The sequence below is a fragment of the Anser cygnoides genome, chromosome Z, assembly GCF_040182565.1.
Source record: "Anser cygnoides isolate HZ-2024a breed goose chromosome Z, Taihu_goose_T2T_genome, whole genome shotgun sequence".
Taxonomy (NCBI): domain Eukaryota; kingdom Metazoa; phylum Chordata; class Aves; order Anseriformes; family Anatidae; genus Anser; species Anser cygnoides.
Genome location: NC_089912.1, coordinates 78,650,133 through 78,672,526, shown reverse-complemented (window position 1 = coordinate 78,672,526; position 22,394 = coordinate 78,650,133). Strand labels below are relative to the sequence as shown.

General features: G+C 37.2%; 1 protein-coding gene across 4 annotated transcripts in view; it reads right to left on the bottom strand.

The window, feature by feature from the left end:
- Positions 1-22,394, bottom strand: part of AP3B1 (adaptor related protein complex 3 subunit beta 1) — a 165,250-nt gene that overhangs the window by 118,597 nt on the left and 24,259 nt on the right. For all 4 annotated transcript variants that reach the window (XR_010827451.1, XM_066987680.1, XM_066987682.1 and 1 more), the window contains exons 4-7: positions 21,844-21,939; positions 20,417-20,577; positions 16,581-16,647; positions 2,354-2,536 (exon numbers count right to left, since the gene is read on the bottom strand). Coding sequence is in view for 3 of the 4 variants with exons in the window: in XM_066987680.1 (XP_066843781.1) it covers positions 2,354-2,536; positions 16,581-16,647; positions 20,417-20,577; positions 21,844-21,939 (507 nt within the window). In the remaining variant the exon portion in view is untranslated. The remainder of the gene's footprint in view (positions 1-2,353; positions 2,537-16,580; positions 16,648-20,416; positions 20,578-21,843; positions 21,940-22,394) is intronic.

The window sequence follows — 22,394 nt, the reverse complement described above, 5'->3', positions numbered from 1 at the left end:
CAAAAAAAAGGTTATTCATAAACATATAACTACTTCAAAACCAGCCTGTAAGTATTTTGAGACTAACAGAATAAAACAAAGATATTCTTCACAGTACTCATGACCAGAATAAAAAATCTCAACCAACCAAGAAGCTAAAAATATGAATATAAAACTAAGTATTCTCAGTTAATCAGTAACTCAATTAAGAGTTCTGCAACAGTTTCAAGCATTTTGCTCAAAAATGGATTTTTCTGCCTAACTGTTAATTTTTCAGTATTTTTCTTTAGGGTTCTAAACACATAAGAAATCAAAATGTTAAACAGTTACTTGTTGAAAATTAGCTTAACTTGAACAAAAGCAGCATATGTTTCTTAAAAAGTAAGGCAAATTTTAGTGAATAAAAATGCAAATATGCATTTTAGCAGTCTTGAATTTATTAATCTGATAGGTTTAATTTCCATTTTCCTGCATCAGCTTTATTTATAAAGTGTCGTGCCCTATAAATGTGCTGTTATTTTCTATAGTCAAGCACCCTCTTAACAAATCTTCTCATTAATATGTAAATTTAAAGTCAATCGGTCTTCTCCCTGACAGCGCTATGAATTCCTAGTGCACTGTATAATCGGCTTTGACTTGGCATCCACTATTTATCATCAAAGATGTCAGTTAGAAAAATTATGGAAAGTACACTGCAATTGATATGACTGCAATCTACTTTGTCAACACTTAATTGTTCCTCAAATCGTACATTTACATATAAACAGCCTAAATACTGATCCATAATGATGCAAATAAACTAAATTAAAAATCTCTTCTACTGCACAAGATGCCCTGTTGTATGATGTGTTCATTGAAGAACCTATTGACAAAGGCATGCATTTCAACTAGCCCCAGGAAAAAAAAAATCTGCTAATTTAATTGCTGAATAGGTAGACAAACTAAATTTTGCACTGAAGCCCATGAAAGTGGAAACAAAGTATTATTAATACTATACCACTGATGAACAATTTTAGGTTGATACCAGCAGTACTGTTACATGAACCTTTTAAATTTGTATAGCTGAAGTCACAGCAGTAACTGTCATTCAGCCAGTCTCAGTGAAAAATGTACATTACAGTGAGAAAGAAATCTAATACTATCAAGACCTCCAAGCTCAGTCCAAGACAGGTCATCCCCTTCTTCTCTTCCTTTATCCAATCACAGACTGAAGTTGGATGAAACCAATTGTGAAACCATATCTTTAGGTAAAGTAAATTACTGATTTTGATTCTTTTTAAAAATTGAAGTTCAGAGGGTGAAGAATGAAAGTAGCTTTCTTACAACAAGCAACATACAATAAACATTCTGTCTCATTATGTAAAAGGCTTTCTTTATTTTAAGCAATTTTATGGAAAGATACGTTCTTACAACATAATTTTCACCTGAAATGAAATCAAATGATGTAACTTTCTCTAGGTTCTGGGATCATTTTATATTCATTACACTTTGGTACACCAAACATCCTTTTATGTGACTGTATGAAGTTCATCTCCAACTACTGTCACAAAACAGTATACAGATCAATGAATATGTACATCTTTAAACATGAATTAGTTTCAAATTAGGTGGTAAAACTTAACAACAGTAATGCCCCAAGTCTGTATAATAAATACAAACAATCAGAGTTGTGGAGCAGTTTTATGATCTTTTTTCCAGAAGTATTCTTTTAATTTAAACTGTTACTTGGAATTAAAGCCATACTGAAACCAAGGTCAATAGCATTAATTTCTTAAGCTCTTTGATTCTGTTGCTACAAGTGGTATGATTTTTATTTTGAATATTCTTTTTTCTAAATTTTAAGGGTATACTTATAATTAATTACAAAATAAAAATGTCACAATATTTACAGTACACATTTCAAGAACAAATATGTAAGTCTCCACATAGCCTCTGAAATTATTAGGTTACTTTGTTAAGCTCTGTTAAGAGTTCAGTATGATGTGGCACTGTGTATTCGAATTTACAATGAAAGTAGAGTCTATCCAGTTTCAGGGCAGAATGGCAAACCTTTTCAATGCTGACTCACGTAAAATCACCTACAGCACAGAACTATGCCACTTAAAGAACCACAGAAAGCCAAGTCCCTTCTGCTAATGGGCTGCACCTGGGGTACATCACAACAGGTGAGAGCCTATAAAAAGAATTTTCACACTATGAAGGGTGAAAGCCTTGTATTTGTGAAGTCTTATGTGAGAGTTAAGGCTTATTCATTTGACTTCCATTTTTGTTAAAAGTCTGCATAAAAACACATATTAAAAACTAAGCATAAACAAAATCAGAAATAATTCAGAACTCGAGCACACACTAATAATTAAAAGACTCACAAACTTACCGTTTTCCATGGGCTTACAAACTGTGTACGTGCATATCGAGTTAACATGTGGATTATAACAACTTGGCCCCATTCTTCCACATCAACCAACAAGTTACAGAGCTTTCTGTAGTTTTTGTGGATCAGATCTATTCTATCTGGACACACTTCCTCAAATGCCATCACAACGCTCCCAGCTACCAGCTAGAAAACAAAATATAAACCAGAAGGTCAGTATTCCCTCTACAGTTCATCCACAAATCAGAATCAGAATTAATAATTAATATAATAATTAATAAAGAATTAATACTAGCAATTCTCAGCATTTTAAGATACGTTGAATTTTAAAATGTTTCTATTCAAGGAAAACAAAGGTTAGTAACGAAAAGCCCTAAGCCCAAAGAAATTGTATCTTATTTAAAATAGAATTGGGATAGGTTTATTAGAGCAAACATTTACTGTTCCTATTAGACACATAAATCTTAGCTCTCAGCCCTTAAGACACAGTGCAATGTAAGCACTTTTTTTTTTCTTTTCTTACAGTTATAGTTTCTAAATAAATTATCAGGGAACTTGCAATTAACTCAGAAATAACAGGACACAGCAACAAAGCATAATACAGCAATGTGCCCGACAAGGTCTATTTGGGTTCTCTTATCAACACTGGCATGATCAAACTAAAGATGAGCTGGGGTAAGTTTCCCAGCACTACTGGGATCTAAACTTCTCTCTTGATATGACTGTAAATTAACTGTAATATGAAATTGCATCTTTAGCATTTCATGAATACGCTGTGCAAAAAAGGCACAAAAATTAGCAATACAATTCAGAGAATATATTATTAACACTTTTCCTCAAAGAGCACAAGCAGAATTTCTGCATGTTCACCTTTTTTTCTTCTTTTACTAGTTCTAAAGTTACAGAAATGTATCGTTTATGTCCTGTTATGACCTCACATACTTTCTGATCCCATGTGAAATGAATGTTTATATATACAGAGATCCTCCTACAGACTATGATTATAAAATCAGCTTTGGTTTCATGAGAAAATGAAATACATTCCCAACATTCTAACACTTCAAGGCTTATTCAAACCTCCTGATGGGTTTCTTCTTCTAAATATAAAGAAAGAAACCTTTCTTGGGATAACTGTTTAAATTCTAGCAGCAAGTTACTGTAACTGTGGTAAACCAAAAAAGCTGACCATGTATAGCAAGGACATGTCATTGTGTGCCATAAAATTACTGTTCTAATGCTTTAATTAAGATTTGTTTTGTGTCAAAGTACACGTTAAGTCAAGTAACTAGAATATGAGACTTTATATGAAGCAGCTGATATGTATGCAGTTAGCATGCATGCAGTATAGCCTTCTGGCAGCAAATTAATGTCATATTCTATCTGAGCACTGGGGATCTGCATTTCAACCTCTAAAATTTCCCCAATGACTTAAAGTAAGCAATTAAATAGGAGTGCAGTTTATTGAAATGGTACTATTTGAGAAATATTAAATACAATGATATTCATATGCTACATTTTTCTCCCTGTATTTGGCTGACATTTGGTTTATTAGTATGCGCCCAACATTACAATTGAAAGAAAACAGCTCAGAATATAGTCTTCCTATTATGCTAAACAAGTTTCAGGCTCTGTGGGGATTTTATGAATTACCAATAAGAATAAACGTGAAGTTGCATTTATTGTCTTCAGCCCCATCCACATACTTATACCTGCTGGCCTCAACAAGCATACAATTCATTCCAGGGTGTAAAATTTGATTATTTCATACAGCTAAATAAGACACATACAACACCTAAAATAATTTCTTAATTTTTGCTGTATCACAGAAACAATAGGTCATTGTTGTTGTTGTTGTTTTACTAAACTTTCTTCTTAACAGCTTGCTGCATTAAGCTGTTCCGTCATTAACAACTGCTGACAGTTTGTTTACATGTGGTTCCAAAGCTCAGCAGAATACAGTGGTCAGCTCCAGGCAAACCACTACCAGGCCAGATGAGCTGCGGAGGGAGAAGGCAAAATGAGGAAAGCGTCACATGTTAAAACCTGCTTTCCTGCAAGTGATTTCATGACAATGCAAAACCATAAACTAAAGTTAAGACCAAGTTGCAGAAAACAGTGTGAAGGATGTGAAGTTTTAGAAGAAACAGATGACACTTGAGACCACAGACTTTTTTTGTCACTATCCCATTGACTTTATTGTGGATATTCTATACCTCCACACTACAGCATAGTATAGGATCTCTTGACAGGTTTGAAATATAAGAGGAGAAAAGGAGGGAGAGAAGAAAGGAGAGAAATGCATGAGTGCATACACACACGTATTTATGACTACAAAAATAGTTGCAGACTAGTATTTAAACCATTTAGGTTCATAGGTGAAGGACGATACAGACACTGGTGTCTGACTGCAGTTCAGGCATGGATACATTTGCCTGTTAACTGCTACTAGTACTGTGCAAGCATTATGTTGTATTTCCCTTCTGTTTAGATAATACTTTGAAAGCTGACAATTCATTTAACAGTAATTTTGATTTTTTAAAACTGAGCACATATTCATAGAATGGGTATCTAAAATAGATTCCTAAATCAATTTAAATCAAGCTGCTTTAATAAAAGGCTGAGCATATATTCATTCCCTCTTTCTCAAAAAAAAGTGAACAATCCATACTTGGTAGTTGCTGTCCGCCAGCCAGATCTTCAGAACTACAGACTTGTTGGTCCCTTTGTAATTCACAAGATAGAAGAAAGTTTTAAGTTTTGACCTCAGTGCCAGGGAAGCTCATGGAGCAGATTATCTTGAGTGTCATCACACGGCACTTGCAGGGCAAGCAGGCGATCAGGCCCAGTCAGCATGGGTTTATGAAAGGCAGGTCCTGCTTGACCCTGATCTCCTTCTATGACAGTGACACGCTTGGTGGATGAGGCAAAAGCTGTGGATGTGGTCCACCTTGATTTCAGTAAGGCTTTTGACACCATTTCCCACAACACTCTCCTCAAGAAACTGGCTGCTCGTGGCTTGGACTGGCATACGCTTCCTTGAGTTAAAAACTGGCTGGATAGCCGGGCCCAGAGAGTTGTGGTGAATGGAGTCGAATCCAGCTGGAGGCCGGTCACTAGTGGCGTCCCCCAGCGCTCAGTACTGGGGCCAGTCCTCTTTAATATCTTTATCGATGATCTGGATGAGGGGATTGAGTGAACCCTCAGTAAGTTTGCAGATGACACCAAGGTAGGTGCGTGTGTCGATCTGCTCAAGGGTAGGAAGGCTCTGCAGGAGGATCTGGATAGGCTGGACCAAAGGGCTGAGGCCAACTGTATGAAGTTCAACAAGGCCAAGGGCCTGGTCCTGCACCTGGGGCGCAACAACCCCAAGCAGAGCTACAGGCTGGGAGATGAGTGGTTGGAAAGCTGCCTGGCAGAGAAGGACCTAGGAGTATTGGTTGATAGGCAGCTGAATATGACCCAGCAGTGTGCTCGGGTGGCCAAGAAGGCCAACAGCATCCTGGCTTGTATAAGAAGCAGTGTGGCCAGCAGGTCTAGGGAAGTGATTGTCCCCCTGTACTCAGCTCTGGTGAGGCCGCACCTCGAGTACCGTGTTCAGTTTTGGGCCCCTCGCTACAAGAAGCACATGGAGGTGCTCGAGAGAGTCCAGAGAAGGGCGACAAAGCTGGTGAGGGGTCTGGAGAACAAGTCTTACGAGGAGCGGCTGAGGGAGCTGGGATTGTTCAGCCTGGAGAAGAGGAGGCTCAGGGGCGACCTTGTCGCTCTCTACAGGTACCTTAAAGGAGGCTGTAGCGAGGTGGGGGTTGGTCTGTTCTCCCATGTGCCTGGTGACAGGACAAGGGGGAATGGGTAAAGTTGCGCCAGGGGAAGTTTAGGTTGGATATTAGGAAAAACTTCTTTACCAAAAAGGTTGTTAGGCATTGGAATGGGCTGCCCAGAGAGGTGGTTGAGTCACCATCCCTGGAGGTCTTTAAAAGATGTTTAGATGTTGAGCTTAAGTGATACGGTTAGTGTAGGACTTGTTAGTGTTAGGACAGAGGTTGGACTAGATGATCTTGGAGGTCTCTTCCAACTTAGACGATTCTGTGATTCTGTGATTCAAAATTTATGGTGGGGCACAGAGGTGACACAGAACTAATCTGTGTCTTTCTTCTGCAAAAGAGTGGGAGCAGGGACAGTGAATGGAATGCTCTGGGTCATCTCATATGGACAGCACAGTATTTAAAAAAGTTACCGCGAACAAAACACAACTTGATATAAAGAAATAGCCAACCACATAGAAATACAGGAATTTTAAATAATTGCTTATTTCAATTCACGTTAGTAACCTTCTTAAGTTTACAATGAGAATACTGACACTTATGAACACTTGAAAATATTAACAAAAATTTGAACATATGCTATGTATTACAAGGGGTGCACAAGATGAACAATAATTTTATTCCTGTAGCAAGTCCCTAGTTTTACAAGGTAATACAGGAATTGCCGTATACGACAATATGACTTAAGATCACGCCTCTCTCCTCCTGCTACAACATTCTCCAAAATCAAGCTTTTCATTTTGGGGGGGATGTATAACAGTCTTTGTTAAAAAGGATTGTGCATTGTTAAAAAGGATTTATCTGAGATTTCCTAATGATTTCTTAATATGAGACCATTTTCTATTTGATACTCTTCTCCCTGTAGTACAATCCCACTATACATCTAAACATCAGATGAACAGCTAATAATGTTTGTTTATTAAATGCTCAACATTCCATAAAAATATTTCGAATTAAAACAAAATGATCCAATCAGAATATAAAACCAAAAAATATTGGTTTCCAAAAAACAGTCAGTTAATTTCCATCTTACTATGTCAATAGTAGCTTTTTGTGTAAGGAGAAAATATAAATCACTCCAACAAAACTAGCAATGAGCTCATCAAATTCAAATGCTGCTTTCCATTTATGTATTTTTTATATTAAAGCAATAAACATGGTTCATTTGTCTTCCACTGGTTGCCACATTTTTCTGTGCTGTTGCTATGAACTTCAGCCATTAGCTGTGCTCCAAGGTAAACTACATGAACCATCAACAAAAGTGACACCCAATCTATGGAGTTCATATTTTCTCCAGATTATCTATGCTAGTTGACAAGCTGGTAATGAAAAAAATCACACTAAGCAAATGGTTCCTCTAATAACAATAAATTTTCTATAAAATTATGAAGGGTACAAAACGTTTCCTTGCATCTATTTTGTCATGAATTCTAATTAACGCTGCGGAAACCTGAGAGTGCTGGGTCATCACAAGAAGTGCATCGAGGTTTGATTGATAATACAGTGCAAGTTGGCCTATGCTGCCAAGATTTCTCTCTCTTAAATTAATGGCCACCCCACCTGCCCTAATCATACAGCCCAAATGATATTCCCCTTCTTATTTCAATTTTCTGAAGGCAAGGAAACTGGAAAAGATCAGTCATTTATCTTCTAATAGTGGGATAATAGATCTATCACAATAAAACATCTGCACAAACTCAGTAATTTTTTTCCACAGAAGTGAAGCTTTTACCAACATTACATCAATAAGTTAAGAAAACAATGTCTTAGACATATATTTTGTTTTTTAAACCAAAACATTAACTTATTAACAGAAGCCTACTGTTGAACAGAAGAAAGCCTAGTGTTTTTTTCCCCTCTTTATACCCAAAGACATTGCTTTAGTTTCAAAGATCAAGATACTCATTGCAAAGCCATCATCGATTCCTAGGATCATTTTTTAAATGTTAGAGGTCTCACTTCACAAGAATCTGTAGTAACTACACAGTCTGTAAAAGAAATCTCACATTTGTATAAAGACTTTTTGTCCTCCAAACAGAGTTCAAATTAGGTTATATCTGTTATATTTAGAAGTACATTTTTGCACCAGAACAGAACAATGAATATTAATTTTAGAAGTAGCTTAATGTGATGGGAGAATTCTCATTAAAGGGTAAAATATTATTTAAACAGAGGCTGAAGAAGTTAGCCTTTGGAAAAGAGTGTAAATCTTATTAGCAATAAATAGATTCCATGCAGTAAAACTTATTTACTCTCAGTCTTCACCTAAAACACATCTCTATCCCATTCAGTATTTCTTCACAACAGAAGCTTCTGGGGACACATTAGGACTACATACTTTGGAATCAATGAGCTTCTGCAAGTCTTACCAACATGTTTTGAAATTTCTCTCCAATATTCTTCTTTTTTAGAGGAGTTCAAAGGTAGCACTGCACTCTGTATTCTACCTCGTCCCAGAAAAAGTGCTGTAGTAGCAACAGCTATGATATACTGCAAAATATATGTGGCTACTTTCCAACCCCATCCTCTGGATGTGGCTGAAAAATGTCATGTTATCAGCAAGCATACACATATTTATATTTTCATACAACTATAGTAAATGTTTACTGTCTTAAAGAGGCAATTGTCCAAATAAAATAAAATCAGATTAAAGACAATGGAAACGAATTTGGACGTTTTTAAGATGCCCATCATCGCTGCAACTACTTCCCAGCTAAAGGTCTACATTATGCCTTTACTTTTCAGATGGAACTTTAGATGCACAACTTTGGGATACTTTAATTTGGACTGGAGAACACATGTCACAAATTCTTTTTGCCTGAAGATTTTTAAAAATGGATATGATTCCTTCTCAATATTGACACTATTTTATTTTTTACTGCTATAACTCAGGTATCACTAATGCATGTGATTTTTATTGTTTGCAAAAATCAGAGTTATAAAATACACAAGCTAAAAACCCAATGCAGTTCTGTAGTCCTTCACAGTATGCCAAAAGCAACTTAAGTGATAAGTCCTTCCTCCAACCCTAAATCCCAAACCCAACAGGCTTGTTAAGCAAATAACATAAATAAACAGGAAAAAAAAATTACTCTAAAATATCCAATTATACCTTCACACACACATGTATAATATGTACACCTTCACACACATATTATATATATCTGACACACTGTATTACTTTCTGAAAAGAATCACTAGCATAAAAAAACATGGTCTTATCTTCATTTCGACAAAGTCACATCAGGTGCTCAGTTATCTAGAGTCACTAGCAAAATAAAAGCAGCAGACATTCATGCTATTTTATTTGCTTACCACAGTCTGGGCCAGTTTTTCTATAAGCAACAGTAAAAACAAAAATTAGTTTAGGTTACTGTAATAAAATACTTCTAAATATCTGTTTAAAAAAAACAGACACACTGGTACAAAATCACAGATTTGCTGATACACTGTAATTATGCTAAATAAATCTCTGGCTGTGTGGCAGATTGACCCTTCCCCCCAACTTGGTGTCCTCTACAAATGTACTGAGGGTGCACTCAATTCCCTCATCCAAGTCATCAATAAAGATATTAAAGAGGATGGGCCCCAACACCGACCCCTAGGGAACACCGCTTGTGAACAGCTGGATTTTGCTCCATTTACCATCACTCTCTGGGCCCGGCCATCCAGCGAGTTTTTAACCCAGCAAAGTGCGTACCTGTCCAAGCCATGGGCAGCCAGTTTCTCCAAGAGAATACTGTGGGAGACCATGTCAAAGGCCTTGCTGAAATCTAGGTAAACTACGTCAACAGCCTTTCCCTCATCCACCAGGCAGGTCAACCAGTCATAGAAGGAGATGAGGTTGGTCAGGCAGGACGTGCCTTTCATGAACCCATGCTGGCTGGGCCTGATCCCTCAGTTGTCCCACATATACATACATTGCTTGATTGAACTCAAGATGACCTGTTCCTTCTCCTTTCCTGGCACCGAGGTCAGGCTGGCAGGCCTGTAGTTCCCCGGGTCCTCCTTATGACCCTGCTTAGAGATGGGCGTCACGTTAGCAAGTCTCCAGTCATCTGGGACCTCTCTGAATGACCAAGACCACGGACAGACAATGGAATGCGGCCCGGCAATCACATCCACCTACTCCCTCAGCACCCTCAGGTGGATCCCAGCTGGCCCCATGGACTTGTGACAGTCCATGTGGAACAGCAGGCCCCTAACTGTTTCCACCAGAACTGTGGGGGGTTTCTTCTGCTCCCCATCCCAGACTTCCAGGTCAGGAGGCTGAGTACCCCAAGGATAAGCAGTCTGACTAGTAAAGACAGATGTAAAGAACACATTAAGAACTTCAGCCTTTTCCTTATCCTCAGTAGTCATGTTCCCCCCTGCATTCAGCAGAGAATGGAGATTCTCCTTGGCTCTCCTCTTACCATTAATATATTTGTAAAAACACTTTTTGTTATCCTTAACCATAGTGGCCAGGTTGAGCTTGTGATTGCCTTTACCCTTCCTGATTTTCTCTCTGCATATGCTGGCAATTTCCTTGTACTCTCCCCAAATTGCCTCTTCATTCCAGGGTGTAAAATTTGATTATTTCATACAGCTAAATAAGACACATACAACACCTAAAATAATTTCTTAATTTTTGCTGCATCACAAAAACAATAGGTTGTTGTTGTTGTTTTACTAAACTTTCTTCTTAACAGCTTGCTGCATTAAGCTGTTCTGTCATTAAAAACTGCTGACAGTTTGTTTACATGTGGTTCCAAAGCTCACCAGAATACAATGGTCAGCTCCAGGCAAACCACTATCAGTCCTGAGTTGTGCTTAATTAGGCCAGATGAGCTGGGGAGGGAGAAGGGAAAGGGAGGGAAGAGTCATGTTAGAACCCACTTGCAGCACAGCAAGTTTATCAGGATGCAAAACTCAACACTGCAATTCATTTAGCCATTTTTGAGGATATGGTAATGATGGTTAACTTGGTTCTTTTTGCAACTTAGATTAACTGAGAGTTTGGCTTTTACCTGAATCTTTTGTGTTAAATCATTAAAGAAGCAGAATGATCTTTCATTTGTCACTAGAAATTTTAATGACATGTTGGGGTAAGGTTCTCTCTCATTTCAAGTTTTGCTTACTTCAGCTTATATTAAAACTTTCTACTGATTGAGACCTAACAAATGAACACATTTTGTAGCGTCTGATAAAACAGTTTAATTTTACTGTAATAAAATTCCCATCCAGACAGTTTCTTGCTACTTATAATGTAAAATGACTCCAACTAATTTAAATATATTTTACCTTTTCTATGCAACATAAACTACATTAATAATCCACAATAGCATGTTCTCTTCAAATAAATTTGCTTTACCTTAAATGTAGAGGTATCTATGTTTAGTAGGTATTCTACCTCATTTTAATATAGAGGTTATGTTAGTAAGTTTCAAAAATACTGTGAGAATTCAAGTGGTTATAGAAAAGAAACTGAGTAAAAACTTATTTTTAATTAAAGAGAATTTTCAGGCATCACTTAAACAATACTCAATTGTAATACACATCATTAATGATAAAAGGTACACTCCCCCTCCAATCATATTTAAAAGGAATGGAACAAGAACAAAAATGAAAAATCACATGCCGGATTTCCCCCATCCAAATATCATATACAGCAAGCATGATGCTTGTTTGGAGATTATTGGCCTTTAGCACACAGAAATGCCAAAAGTAACCAGACACTTTGATGTGAGGACTGTGACATACTTCCATTGGGGGAAAAAAGAAAAAGCTGAGAATCACTACTGTTCTACAGTTTCCAAATTCACTAGGATTCTCCAACTCTGGTAAAGACACTATCTAATGAAATAGTATAGTGAACCTGAACTACTGGAATTAGGTTAAAACCATAAGGAGGTGGTAACTAATGCTGATAATAAGGGAATAGCTTCTGTGCACTTGCATTGCAGGAATCCAAAGACTAGCATGAAGTAAACACATGGTCTGAGTCCCACATTACTACCCTTCAAATTTCAGACCAACTCACTATTAAACAGGCAATGGAAGCTGCAAAAAAGTGAAAAATAGCATTAATCAAACAGATGGATTTCACATGGCTACAGTGAAATGCTGTTGTTCTACAGCTCAGACCCATTTCTAGAATTCCTGTGAAGACAAACCTGGCAATTTTCTTCACGAAAGTTTTTAGAAAATATTTTGCAGTCTTTGCCTATTTATCCATGTAGGACACGTTTTTTTTCTTGTATGTTAAGTACAGGAAATTTAGTTTTCCTTACAAAACACAAGAAGGTGATTGATTCAAATTAATATAAACATCAAAGAAGAGCTTAAATAAGGCATCGCAGCCTAAGTAAGAAAGATTAAGTATCCTATGTAAGCTTGTGTAGTCTACATATGAATACCTGCACGTAGAGACCACCACCTGGACTGGAGTGCATCCTCAACAAATTTGCTGATGACTCTAAACTGTGAGGTGCTGTTGACTCCCTGGAGGGATGAGAAGGCTTGCAGAGGGATCAAGATAGACTGGAGCATTGGGCTATCATCAACGGCATGAAGTTCAACAAAGGAAAATGCTGGGTTCTGCACCTGGGATGGAGCAATGCTGAATACACACGTACAGACTGGGAGATGAGTGTCTGAGAAGCAGCTCAGCAGAACAGGATCTGGGCGTGCTGGTCAACGGCAGGCTCAGCATGAGCCAGAAGTGTGCTCTGCAGTCAAAAGGGCAAACTGCATTTTGGGGTACATTATACACAGCATAGCTAAAAGCCAACTGGTCAAAAGTTGTGATTCTCCTGCTATATTTAGTGTTGGTGCAGCCTCACCTTGAGTATTGTATACAGTTCTGGGCTCTACAAAAGGATGTTAAGGTACATGAAAGCATCCAGAGGAGGGCAACAAAGGGTAACGGGGCAGAAAGGCCTGTCCTGTGAAGAAAGTCTGAGGACACCTGGGTTGTCCAGTATGGAGAAAAGGAGGCTGAGAGGCAGCCTCACTGCTCTCTGCAACTTCCTGAGGAAGCAAAATGCAGAGGGAGGTGCTGGCCTCTGCTCCTGGTCACTGTCAACAGAACACAAGGGAACAGCACAAAGCTGCACCATGGGAAGTTCAGACTGGACATTAGGAAAAGTTCCTTTACTGTGAGGGTGGTCAAACCCTGGAAAAGGCTTCCTAGGGAGGTGGCTGATATCCCATGCCTGTCAGTGTTTAGGAGATATTTGGACAATACTCTCAATAATAAGCCTTGTTTTTTGTCTAGCCCTGAAGAGGTTGGACAGCTGGACTAGATGATCTTTGAATGTCCCTTCCAACTGAACTATTCTATTCCATTCTACCTGTACAGCAGCTGCATCTTTTCTACTCTAAAAAGATACAAGTAGCTTAAAATGGCAAAACTGTTTCCTGCACTGTGAGTGAATTGCTATGTTCTCTAACTAGAGGCAAAAGATGAGAACTTATTCACACCGGTTATCTGGTAACAAAACACTTATGCATTTTATGCTTTTTGCTAGCAAATTTGGAGGCTTCCTGGGAACATTCAGTGGAACATGACCGAAAATGACTACTAAAACTGGAGCTTTACTGTGCTAGATTGGTCTTCCCAAAGACAAACTATCAAGAAGTAAACAGAGACAGATCCATTTTATACCACAATAAGCTGTGGAGCCTGGGATGAAACACTGTATATTACAATGCAGTTTTGATTCAAAGTCCCAAAAAGAGATTTGTATTGTTCCTTTTCAGAATTCTTCTTAGCCCTTCTTGAACAAGTAAAATTTCTGAAGCTGAAATGTCTCAGCCCAAAATCAGGCCTTGCTAAGGAACAGACCAATAGGAACAGAAGGAGGAAAACACTTCAGCAGTTAACTGTATTATGTCTCCAATGCTTTTCTGAAAAGGTCTAGAAGACCAAGATCTAGACCATCATTATTATCTTCTTGAATGTGCTGGGGGATAAAATAGCTTAACTATGACTATTGCTTCAGCTAGTATTCTCATACACTATGTCCATCATTCGTTGCCACAAAGGCATCAGAATAATGGCATATACTAAGCAATGAGAATTAACTTCCTCTGTAAGCATCTCCAAGTGCCACAATTAAGTCACTGGGAAAAAGAAGATCCAAACCTACTTTTTTCCTCTAATGTTTTGAAAATATATATGCGTAAAAGCTACTTGTTGGATAACTTGCCTTTTACCTTAAGGAATAAGGACTAGGGAACAGAGTGAAAATTCAAGGATTTCATTTTCCTGCCATGAGCAATAAAAAGAAACAAAGATGGCTTCTCTGTCGTTTATGCCTCCACAGGTATACAGAATCTAATCTCACATTCACAGATTGCATGCACGCCAAGAGCATGAACCACAAAAACAAAATACACAAAGAACCACTGGGGGGCAACTCCACAGAAGCACAAAGGCCTCTGACAAATGCGTACAGGTCAGGTGTGGATGCAGTCAGGAGAACTAACTAACTGATTTACTGTCTGCTGAGCCATTAAGCTCTGACACTCTCCTTCAGCAACCCTTCAGTGGAAGTTGTGAGATGCCTATTAGAGATCGACACCATTTATGTCCCGGACATCTGGACTGTACTAGAACAACAGACAATATATTCCTGTACATTTCACTAGTAATAGACGATAATGTTAGATGTAAATAGTAAAATTAAAGTTAAAACAAAAAACAGCAAGCAAGTGGCTAATAGTAGCTGAAGCAACACACTCTCTGGTACCTAGCAATACTTCCCTTTAATCAAAAAGCATGACATTTGCTACATTACTCATCTGAGCAAGAATAAGAGAAATGTTTTAATTTACATCTCTATCTTATATTTGAAGTCCATCTTTTGACTCCTTGCTCAATTACCTGACTTAAACTTGTGAAAATTAATTGTGGTGGGTACAGAAAGAAAAGTATTAGAAATGTGAACATCTGACCTCAGAATGTGAGACATCCAGGAGCTCATATAGAAGACTTGTATGTATTATAGGGCAAGCAAAATATAAAGGGGGTGTTAAATCTACAGAAATTATAACGGGACATCAGTTTTACTTAACAGGTGGGAAGAGGAAATATTTGCAAGGACAAACTAGTGCTCATCAAGTATTGCTTAACAGCTGCACACACTACAAAGCAGATGGACTTCAACAGGTATACTATGCATCATACAGAAGTAATGTATTTTTAAAATATCACAAGCAAATAGAAATGATCTAGATAACATCTCGATGAAAAAGTGTTTATACAGAGACACTTATATGCTTATTCGTGTCATTATCTAACTTTCATTTTCAAACTTAAGTTTAAAAAAGCATACACAGAATCACAGAATTGAAGGGGTTGGAAGGGACCGCGAAAGATCATCGGGTCCAACCCCCCTGCCAAAGCGGGTTCCTTAGAGCAGGTTGCCCAGGTAGGCGTAGGAGAATCACCTCCGTCGCCCTGCTGCCCACTCTGCTTTTGATGCAGCCCAGGATACAGTTGGATTTCTGGGTTGCAAGCGCATATTGCTGGCTCACGTTGAGCTTCTCACAAAAAACACACTAACAAAACAGATGAAGAATACCTATGATGCAAGCAAAATTACCTGTCTTATAGATGGAGATAATCAGTATTAAATAGACAGTATCCTGCATATATATACAATGATGCTTATATTTTGAAGCATATTGTTGTGGTTTAACCCAGCAGGCAACTAAGTACCACACAGATGTTCAATCACTTCCCCCTGCCCCACAGTGGGATGAGGGAGAGAATCACAAAAAAAAAGAAACTCACAGGTTGAGATAACGACAGTTTAACAGGACAGAAAGCAAAGGAAAATAATAATAATGATGATAAGAAAATATACAAAGCAATTGATGCACAATGCAATTTGTCACCATCCACTGACCGATGCCCATGCAGGCCTTGAGCAGCAGAATCCCCACCCCAGCTAAACCCCCTATTTGTCTGAATATGATTCCACATGGTATGGGATATCCCTTGGTCAGATTGGATCAGCTGTCCTGGCTGTGTTCCCCTCACAGTTCCCTGTGTACCCCCAGCAAGGGCTGGCAGGCCAGCATGAGAAGGTGAAAAGTCCTTGATTTCGTGTAAGCTCTGCTCAGCAACAACTAGAACATTGGTATGTTGTCAACACTTTTCTCTTCCGAAATCCAGAACACCATACCAGCTACTGTGAAGAAAATTAACTCTATCCCACCCCAAACCAAGACACATAAAAACACATTATCAAGACTTAAGGAAGTAGAAACCACGGGCTGTCATTCAACAGTATGTAATATAATCCTTTAAATATATATATATTTTTATATATATATACACACATACACACACACACACACACTTAAATGGAGGGAGGGAGGGAGGGAGTATTTATGTAATAGCAACATTTGGCTCTTACCGTACTTCTATCCTTCAAAAGCTTTTCTATCACTTCAATTAACATTTCCTTTTGCTCTGGATCAAGACTAGAAGGAAAAATGAAAACTTTTTACATGTTTGGTCAGAGATATCAAAAATTTTTTAAGTTCAGGTTTGTTGTCCTCCAGGCACAAGCTAGGAACCAAAAGTGTTAAAGAAACTACTTCCGGAGAAATCAAGTATTCCAAAGAAATGGTTTTAAAATACCTTGACTGAGAAAAGTTCAGTATGGAATATAAATATGAATTGAAGAAATATAAAGATTACAGAACACACATAGGTAGTATAACAAAGATAACAATCTTAATACTTAAAAAAAAGATGAAAATTTTAAGATTTAAGAAATATTGAGAGACCAACACATTAGGGAGAACTTTACAGCTTCAAACGTTAAATCACGAGGACATCAGTGCTTCTGCAGAAGAGACCATAAGCATGAAAGAATTCAGTAGTAAATGAACATCACACCAAGCAGAATGATACCTTTACTACTTGATTAATAACAAAGCTTCAAGTAAGACACTTTGTTAACTTGATCAATTTTAGTCAGAAGCGTGGGAATTCAAAACGTTTTACAAGTTGTAGTCAAAGGTATATGTACCAAGCTGATGTGTAATCTAAAGAAAAATAGGCTGCTTCAAGTCCTATATAAACAGTAAAGCTGGAGGTAAAACAGCAGTAACAAAAAAAAAAGGCTTTTTATTAACCTTTTCCATATTCAATAAGCAAAGAAAAGTTTGCCAGACATAGTGTTCATTGCCAGACTTGCTTCCTAGCTTTCTTTTGTACTATACGCAAGACACAACTGGTAGGCAAGGACTAACTTATCATTCCAGTTTCTTCTTCATCATGGATCCATACAGCATGGAAGAACTCAAAGCCAAGGCAGAAGAAAATACAAAGATACAGCAGACTCAAAGAACCATATGGACATAGAGTTCTGTAACTTTGAAAACTCATTTCAATATGGATACAATCACAATTAAGTAAGGAAGCATTTGGTCATCATTGTACACTTCAGTTTCAACGCTGACTGATGAATTGCCCTAAAGCACAGAACATTCTTTACAGTACAGATTCACAAATGAGTATCTAGCTGCATACTACTTCACTACGGCTGTAATATCTAGCAATACCAGAGCATGCTAAATGGATAACTAAACTTTGTTAGAAGCCCCTACTGTCAGCATACATAAAACAACAGCATTGTTCTATCCCTATTTTTACAGTCACCCTTTGTTGCAAGTTCTATTTTTGTTTAAACAAAAAAACAAATTTCAATGGATCTTCTGCCAATGACCAAAACCTTCAGATGAAAAGCCCAAAGTCCTTCTAATAGGCCTTATTTCAAATCTTTAAAGTTGGCATGAGAAAGAGGGAGGTGAATAATTTAGTACTAAGACATTTTGAAAAATACCAATTCTGTACGTGATCAAGACAATCACTGAGAAGGGTTTTGATGATTGAATTCCCATTTCTCCACCTCCTCTCTCTGAAGTTTTAGATAAGGACAAGAAAAGGCTAAAGAGCTCAGAGTGATGTGTTCCCATGATGGCATCTATTAGTAATAGCATGGTATGTATTAATACTGGTGATGGAACTTTTAAGAAGTCCTTTTCCAAATCTTGCTGCGAGTAACTTCAAGTACACAGTTTTCTATTGATAGACAGAAGACACCAATAGCTTTGAAGTGCACTCTAAATAAGCAAGAGGTCTGACATTTTCAATGATAAAATTACTCCAATGTTGATTGCTTTGGGCACAAATGTTGCTGTTCATACTATGCCTGAAATCTCCTCTGTTTGGATATGTGAGGTTCCTGCTGCTAAGATTGATTGAACCACTAATGAACAAGCTCTTCTAGGTCAGGCATACATCCAAACACCATGATACTAAATGCAAGGAAGATTGGAGTATCGAGCCTGCATCCATAAGTCTGTAACACTAAGTGAGACACAGGACTATGAAAGAGAGAAGTTATGGAAACCAAAAAGTAAATGAAGCATGCAGGCACTATTAGAATAAACTGCTAGTGCTTCTTGCTTAAATGCTCTCAGAAGATGGAGTAATTAGATGTAGGACAGTACATAAACTGTTGACTGATCTTCAAATCGAAAATCCATGCCCTGCAAAATTCTGATTCTGACCAAATTCAGAGTCTTCTGAAATGATTTGCTTATAAAAAAAATAGGCCAGAAGACAGCCTTGCCACCAGTGAATGATCTGTATCACTGAACTGTGGAGCTACCAGTCACGATCCCTCTTGACACATCTGCTGACACTGCCAGTTAAAGACCCTTATTTGAAGGCAAACCAACTGTATCTGCCTATAGAGAAATTAATTTGATGGTCTCTTCACCTGTTCTGAGAACTGCTGCTTCTTCACATAATCCAGAAAATTATATTCTCTCCCTTTGTCCTGTGGTAAACCAGGGCTATGAGCTATGACAACTGTACAAGTGTATTTTTAAAACATGATGGTAAAGTTGGCATGCTTTCTATAAACAGCTCTCAAATCCTTCTACCATGGATAAAATTGCTAGTTACGACTCTATTCACAAGTTACAATGAAGTTTATTGTAGTCCAGGTAGGATGGACTGTACGGCTACAGCAGTTTGAAACCTCACATTATGATTTATGTGAAGTAAAAACTTTTGTGAAGGGTGTACAGGCCCTCTAAACCATTAAAAATAATTTGGGGAATATTATTTTCATTTGCAAATGAAAACAGGCAGGGATTAATTACTGTGAGATGCACGTCCATTTTACTACCAGTCAGGAAGTCATGGAAATTAGAAGAAAGTGAAGCTAGTTTCTTCAAATCATGCTGCAAGGGATAAGCTTTTTACAGTATTTGCAAGAATGATTTCAAGATCTTGCTGAATAAGACTGTACCCACCTCTTTGTACCCACCTCTTTTTAAGAGCTCTTCCATAACAAGAATTTCAGAAGAGGGAAGAGAAGGATTTGGAAGAGGTGGATTTGCATAGATAAAATTTGTACTAGGTGGTATTCATTTGTCATCTACACTACAAACCACAATGGATGCCTTTAAGATGAAAGATACAGATGCTAAACACAAATCTTAGATTCTGAGAAGACACATCAAAATATTTACTTAAAGTGATGACAGTAACTGGCATATTAAAAAGCAAAAGATGTGAGTGTACCAGTTTCTTTCTAAATCTTTTCATACTTATCCTGTTATTCTAGCAAGCATGAGACAGTTCAGGGGTGCATTACTGTATGAAGTTTGAACCAATTCCACAAATGAAGATTTTAATTTCTGAAACTTACAATACATCCGAGTTTGCTATACATATATCAAAGCACTATGGTTATTAACCAAAACACCTTGATCTTAAAAGAGTATTACAAGAATATACCATGGAAAACAAAGGAGGAAAGAAAACAATGTAATGTTTACCCTATGGTAAAAAAGCAAATTCAAAAAGAACAGAATTGTATTTTCAAATTTTTATGAAGACATTTTAAACAGATAGTAATGATTTAACAAAATTCTCACAGTACTCAGTGTCTTTCAAAAGAGCAGCAGACAGTTAATTATACTATTGGCCAACAGTTAAAATCAAGAATCTGAAAACATTTGCTGTAGTAACTTGGGAAAAAAGTCCAAAGGTGCCTGAACTCCAGTCAAATCAGCTGAGTGACTGAATGTCTATATACATTTTGTACTTTTTAATAAACAGATCTGATAAACATGTCTGAGGCACACACAACCCCCGCAGTAGTCTTACTAAAGAGTCCACAATGATCTTTAAAATCACATTTCAGTACTTTTCAGAATGACTCACCTGTACAGTTTTTGGATTGCATGGGCTGCATTCTTCCTCACATAAGGTGATAAATCAGAAGAAGCTTCCTTAATAGCAAGCATCATAATAGGAACAATAATTGGCACACGGATACTAGACAGAACTCTCAAAGCACTTGCACGGATTAGCTGATTAGGATCCTAAGAAATGGCAGAGAAGGGAAGAAATAAAACAAGATAGTGCAGAAAAACATCATCAAATCCTCTGTGGCATCTACACTAGCGAGGGCACCTATATCTACCAGATCAATCAGACTTGCAATTTAAGGACAAACTAATAAGTAAATGTGCCAAACTTCATGCAATGAACTTTCAACAACAATAACAACAACAAAAGACAGAAAACATTAAAATATTAAAAATCTAGAAGTCTGGAAAACTATAATTCATTTTTATTAAATAAAATGTTGGTTCATGAATCAATGATCTGAAACCGCAATGCAAGTGGAATTGAGGTATTCTCAAAAAACTAACTAGCTTAGTTTTATTATTAAATATAATATTTAGCAAACTAAAATGTGGTTCTTAGCTATGATAATCCCACTCAAGTTCTTCCTAACTACATATCCACTTCTTTACTGCAAGATATAATCTGAAGCCAGTAATGAAATACATTTTTTTTTTTAAGAACATGTGAAATTTTAAAGCCTGTACTTTACAATTTTAAAGCCTGTAGTATCTGTATTTTGAAGAACAGTTATGTAAATCTAGTCCATTCACCATGGGCTTTGCACACATCTATAATAGCCATATAAGAAGAGTACAAGGAATAATACAACAACAACAAAAAACCAGCCTCCTCTTATAAAATCTGGCCAAACTTAAGAGCAGAGACTTAAAAGACCTTTCTAAATCTCTAGAGTCACACTTCAAAGGCAATCCAAGTTTTCGCTCTCAAATCCCATACCACGTTTTAATACGAATCAGAAATAAAACTCTACCGAAGGCTACATTTTCAGCACTTTTTATTAGAAGCAGCACATGCAAGACATTGAGTGTTGTTAAGTACTGCTGTCTTCCTTATGTTACACTTCTGTTGCACAGAAGCATCTTTTACACAAACTAAAAGAAACAGGTAGATCACAGAAAAATAAGGTCTTCTTTCTACATGCATAATCTACCTAGTAAAGAGCAAAGTCAGTCCAGACGTAAATGTTGTGCATGTGGACTCAAGAGCACCACTCAGCTACTTTTCCTTAGTAAGGTAATTTTAACTTCATGAAGGCTTAGCTGCTTTATATTTGATGAGGTTTGAGGCAGCACAAAAGAATCTGTCAATGACGTATCTGCATCTGGTAAAGTAGTTTCAAGTTATTTATATGCTTTAGTTTACTTGACTACACTTAAAAATATCTGGTTTTGTGATGCCTGCTCAGAATTCTGTATTAAATGTTAAGAGTCACTCACTTTTAAAGCACGCTGAAAAGTACTGATGGACAACAATGCTAGATCTTGCTGCTCTTCTGCATAACGCATCAGATAAACGTATACAAGCTTTTTTATCTGAAAAAAAAAACCACAAAGAACATTGTTACAAGAAAGTTATGGAACTCTGTAAAACAAAAAACAGAAGCAACATTTTATTCTTGATTTTTGTTCTTTTATTCTTGAGCTCTTCTTAAAGGAAGAGTTAATACATCACTAGAATACTCACATTTCTCAAATGCCTTATGACTTACTGTAATTCCTTTAATAGTAATTCCCTGAGGTGCTACAATATTACCTAATTAGTGATACAGTCAGATCAAGACTAACAATACAAAGTATTGCATTATATTATCATCCAGTAAATAAAGACTTCAATAACATAAGAAGCTGCCATATGGCAACTGACCACGTGAGCACTCCTAATACATTCTTATGGGGGAAAAAAAAAAAAAAAAAGCATGAAATCCTTGGCAATTACAGTTTAAACAAGCCCATTTTACCCTGAAACTCAAAATCAGTTACTTTAACAC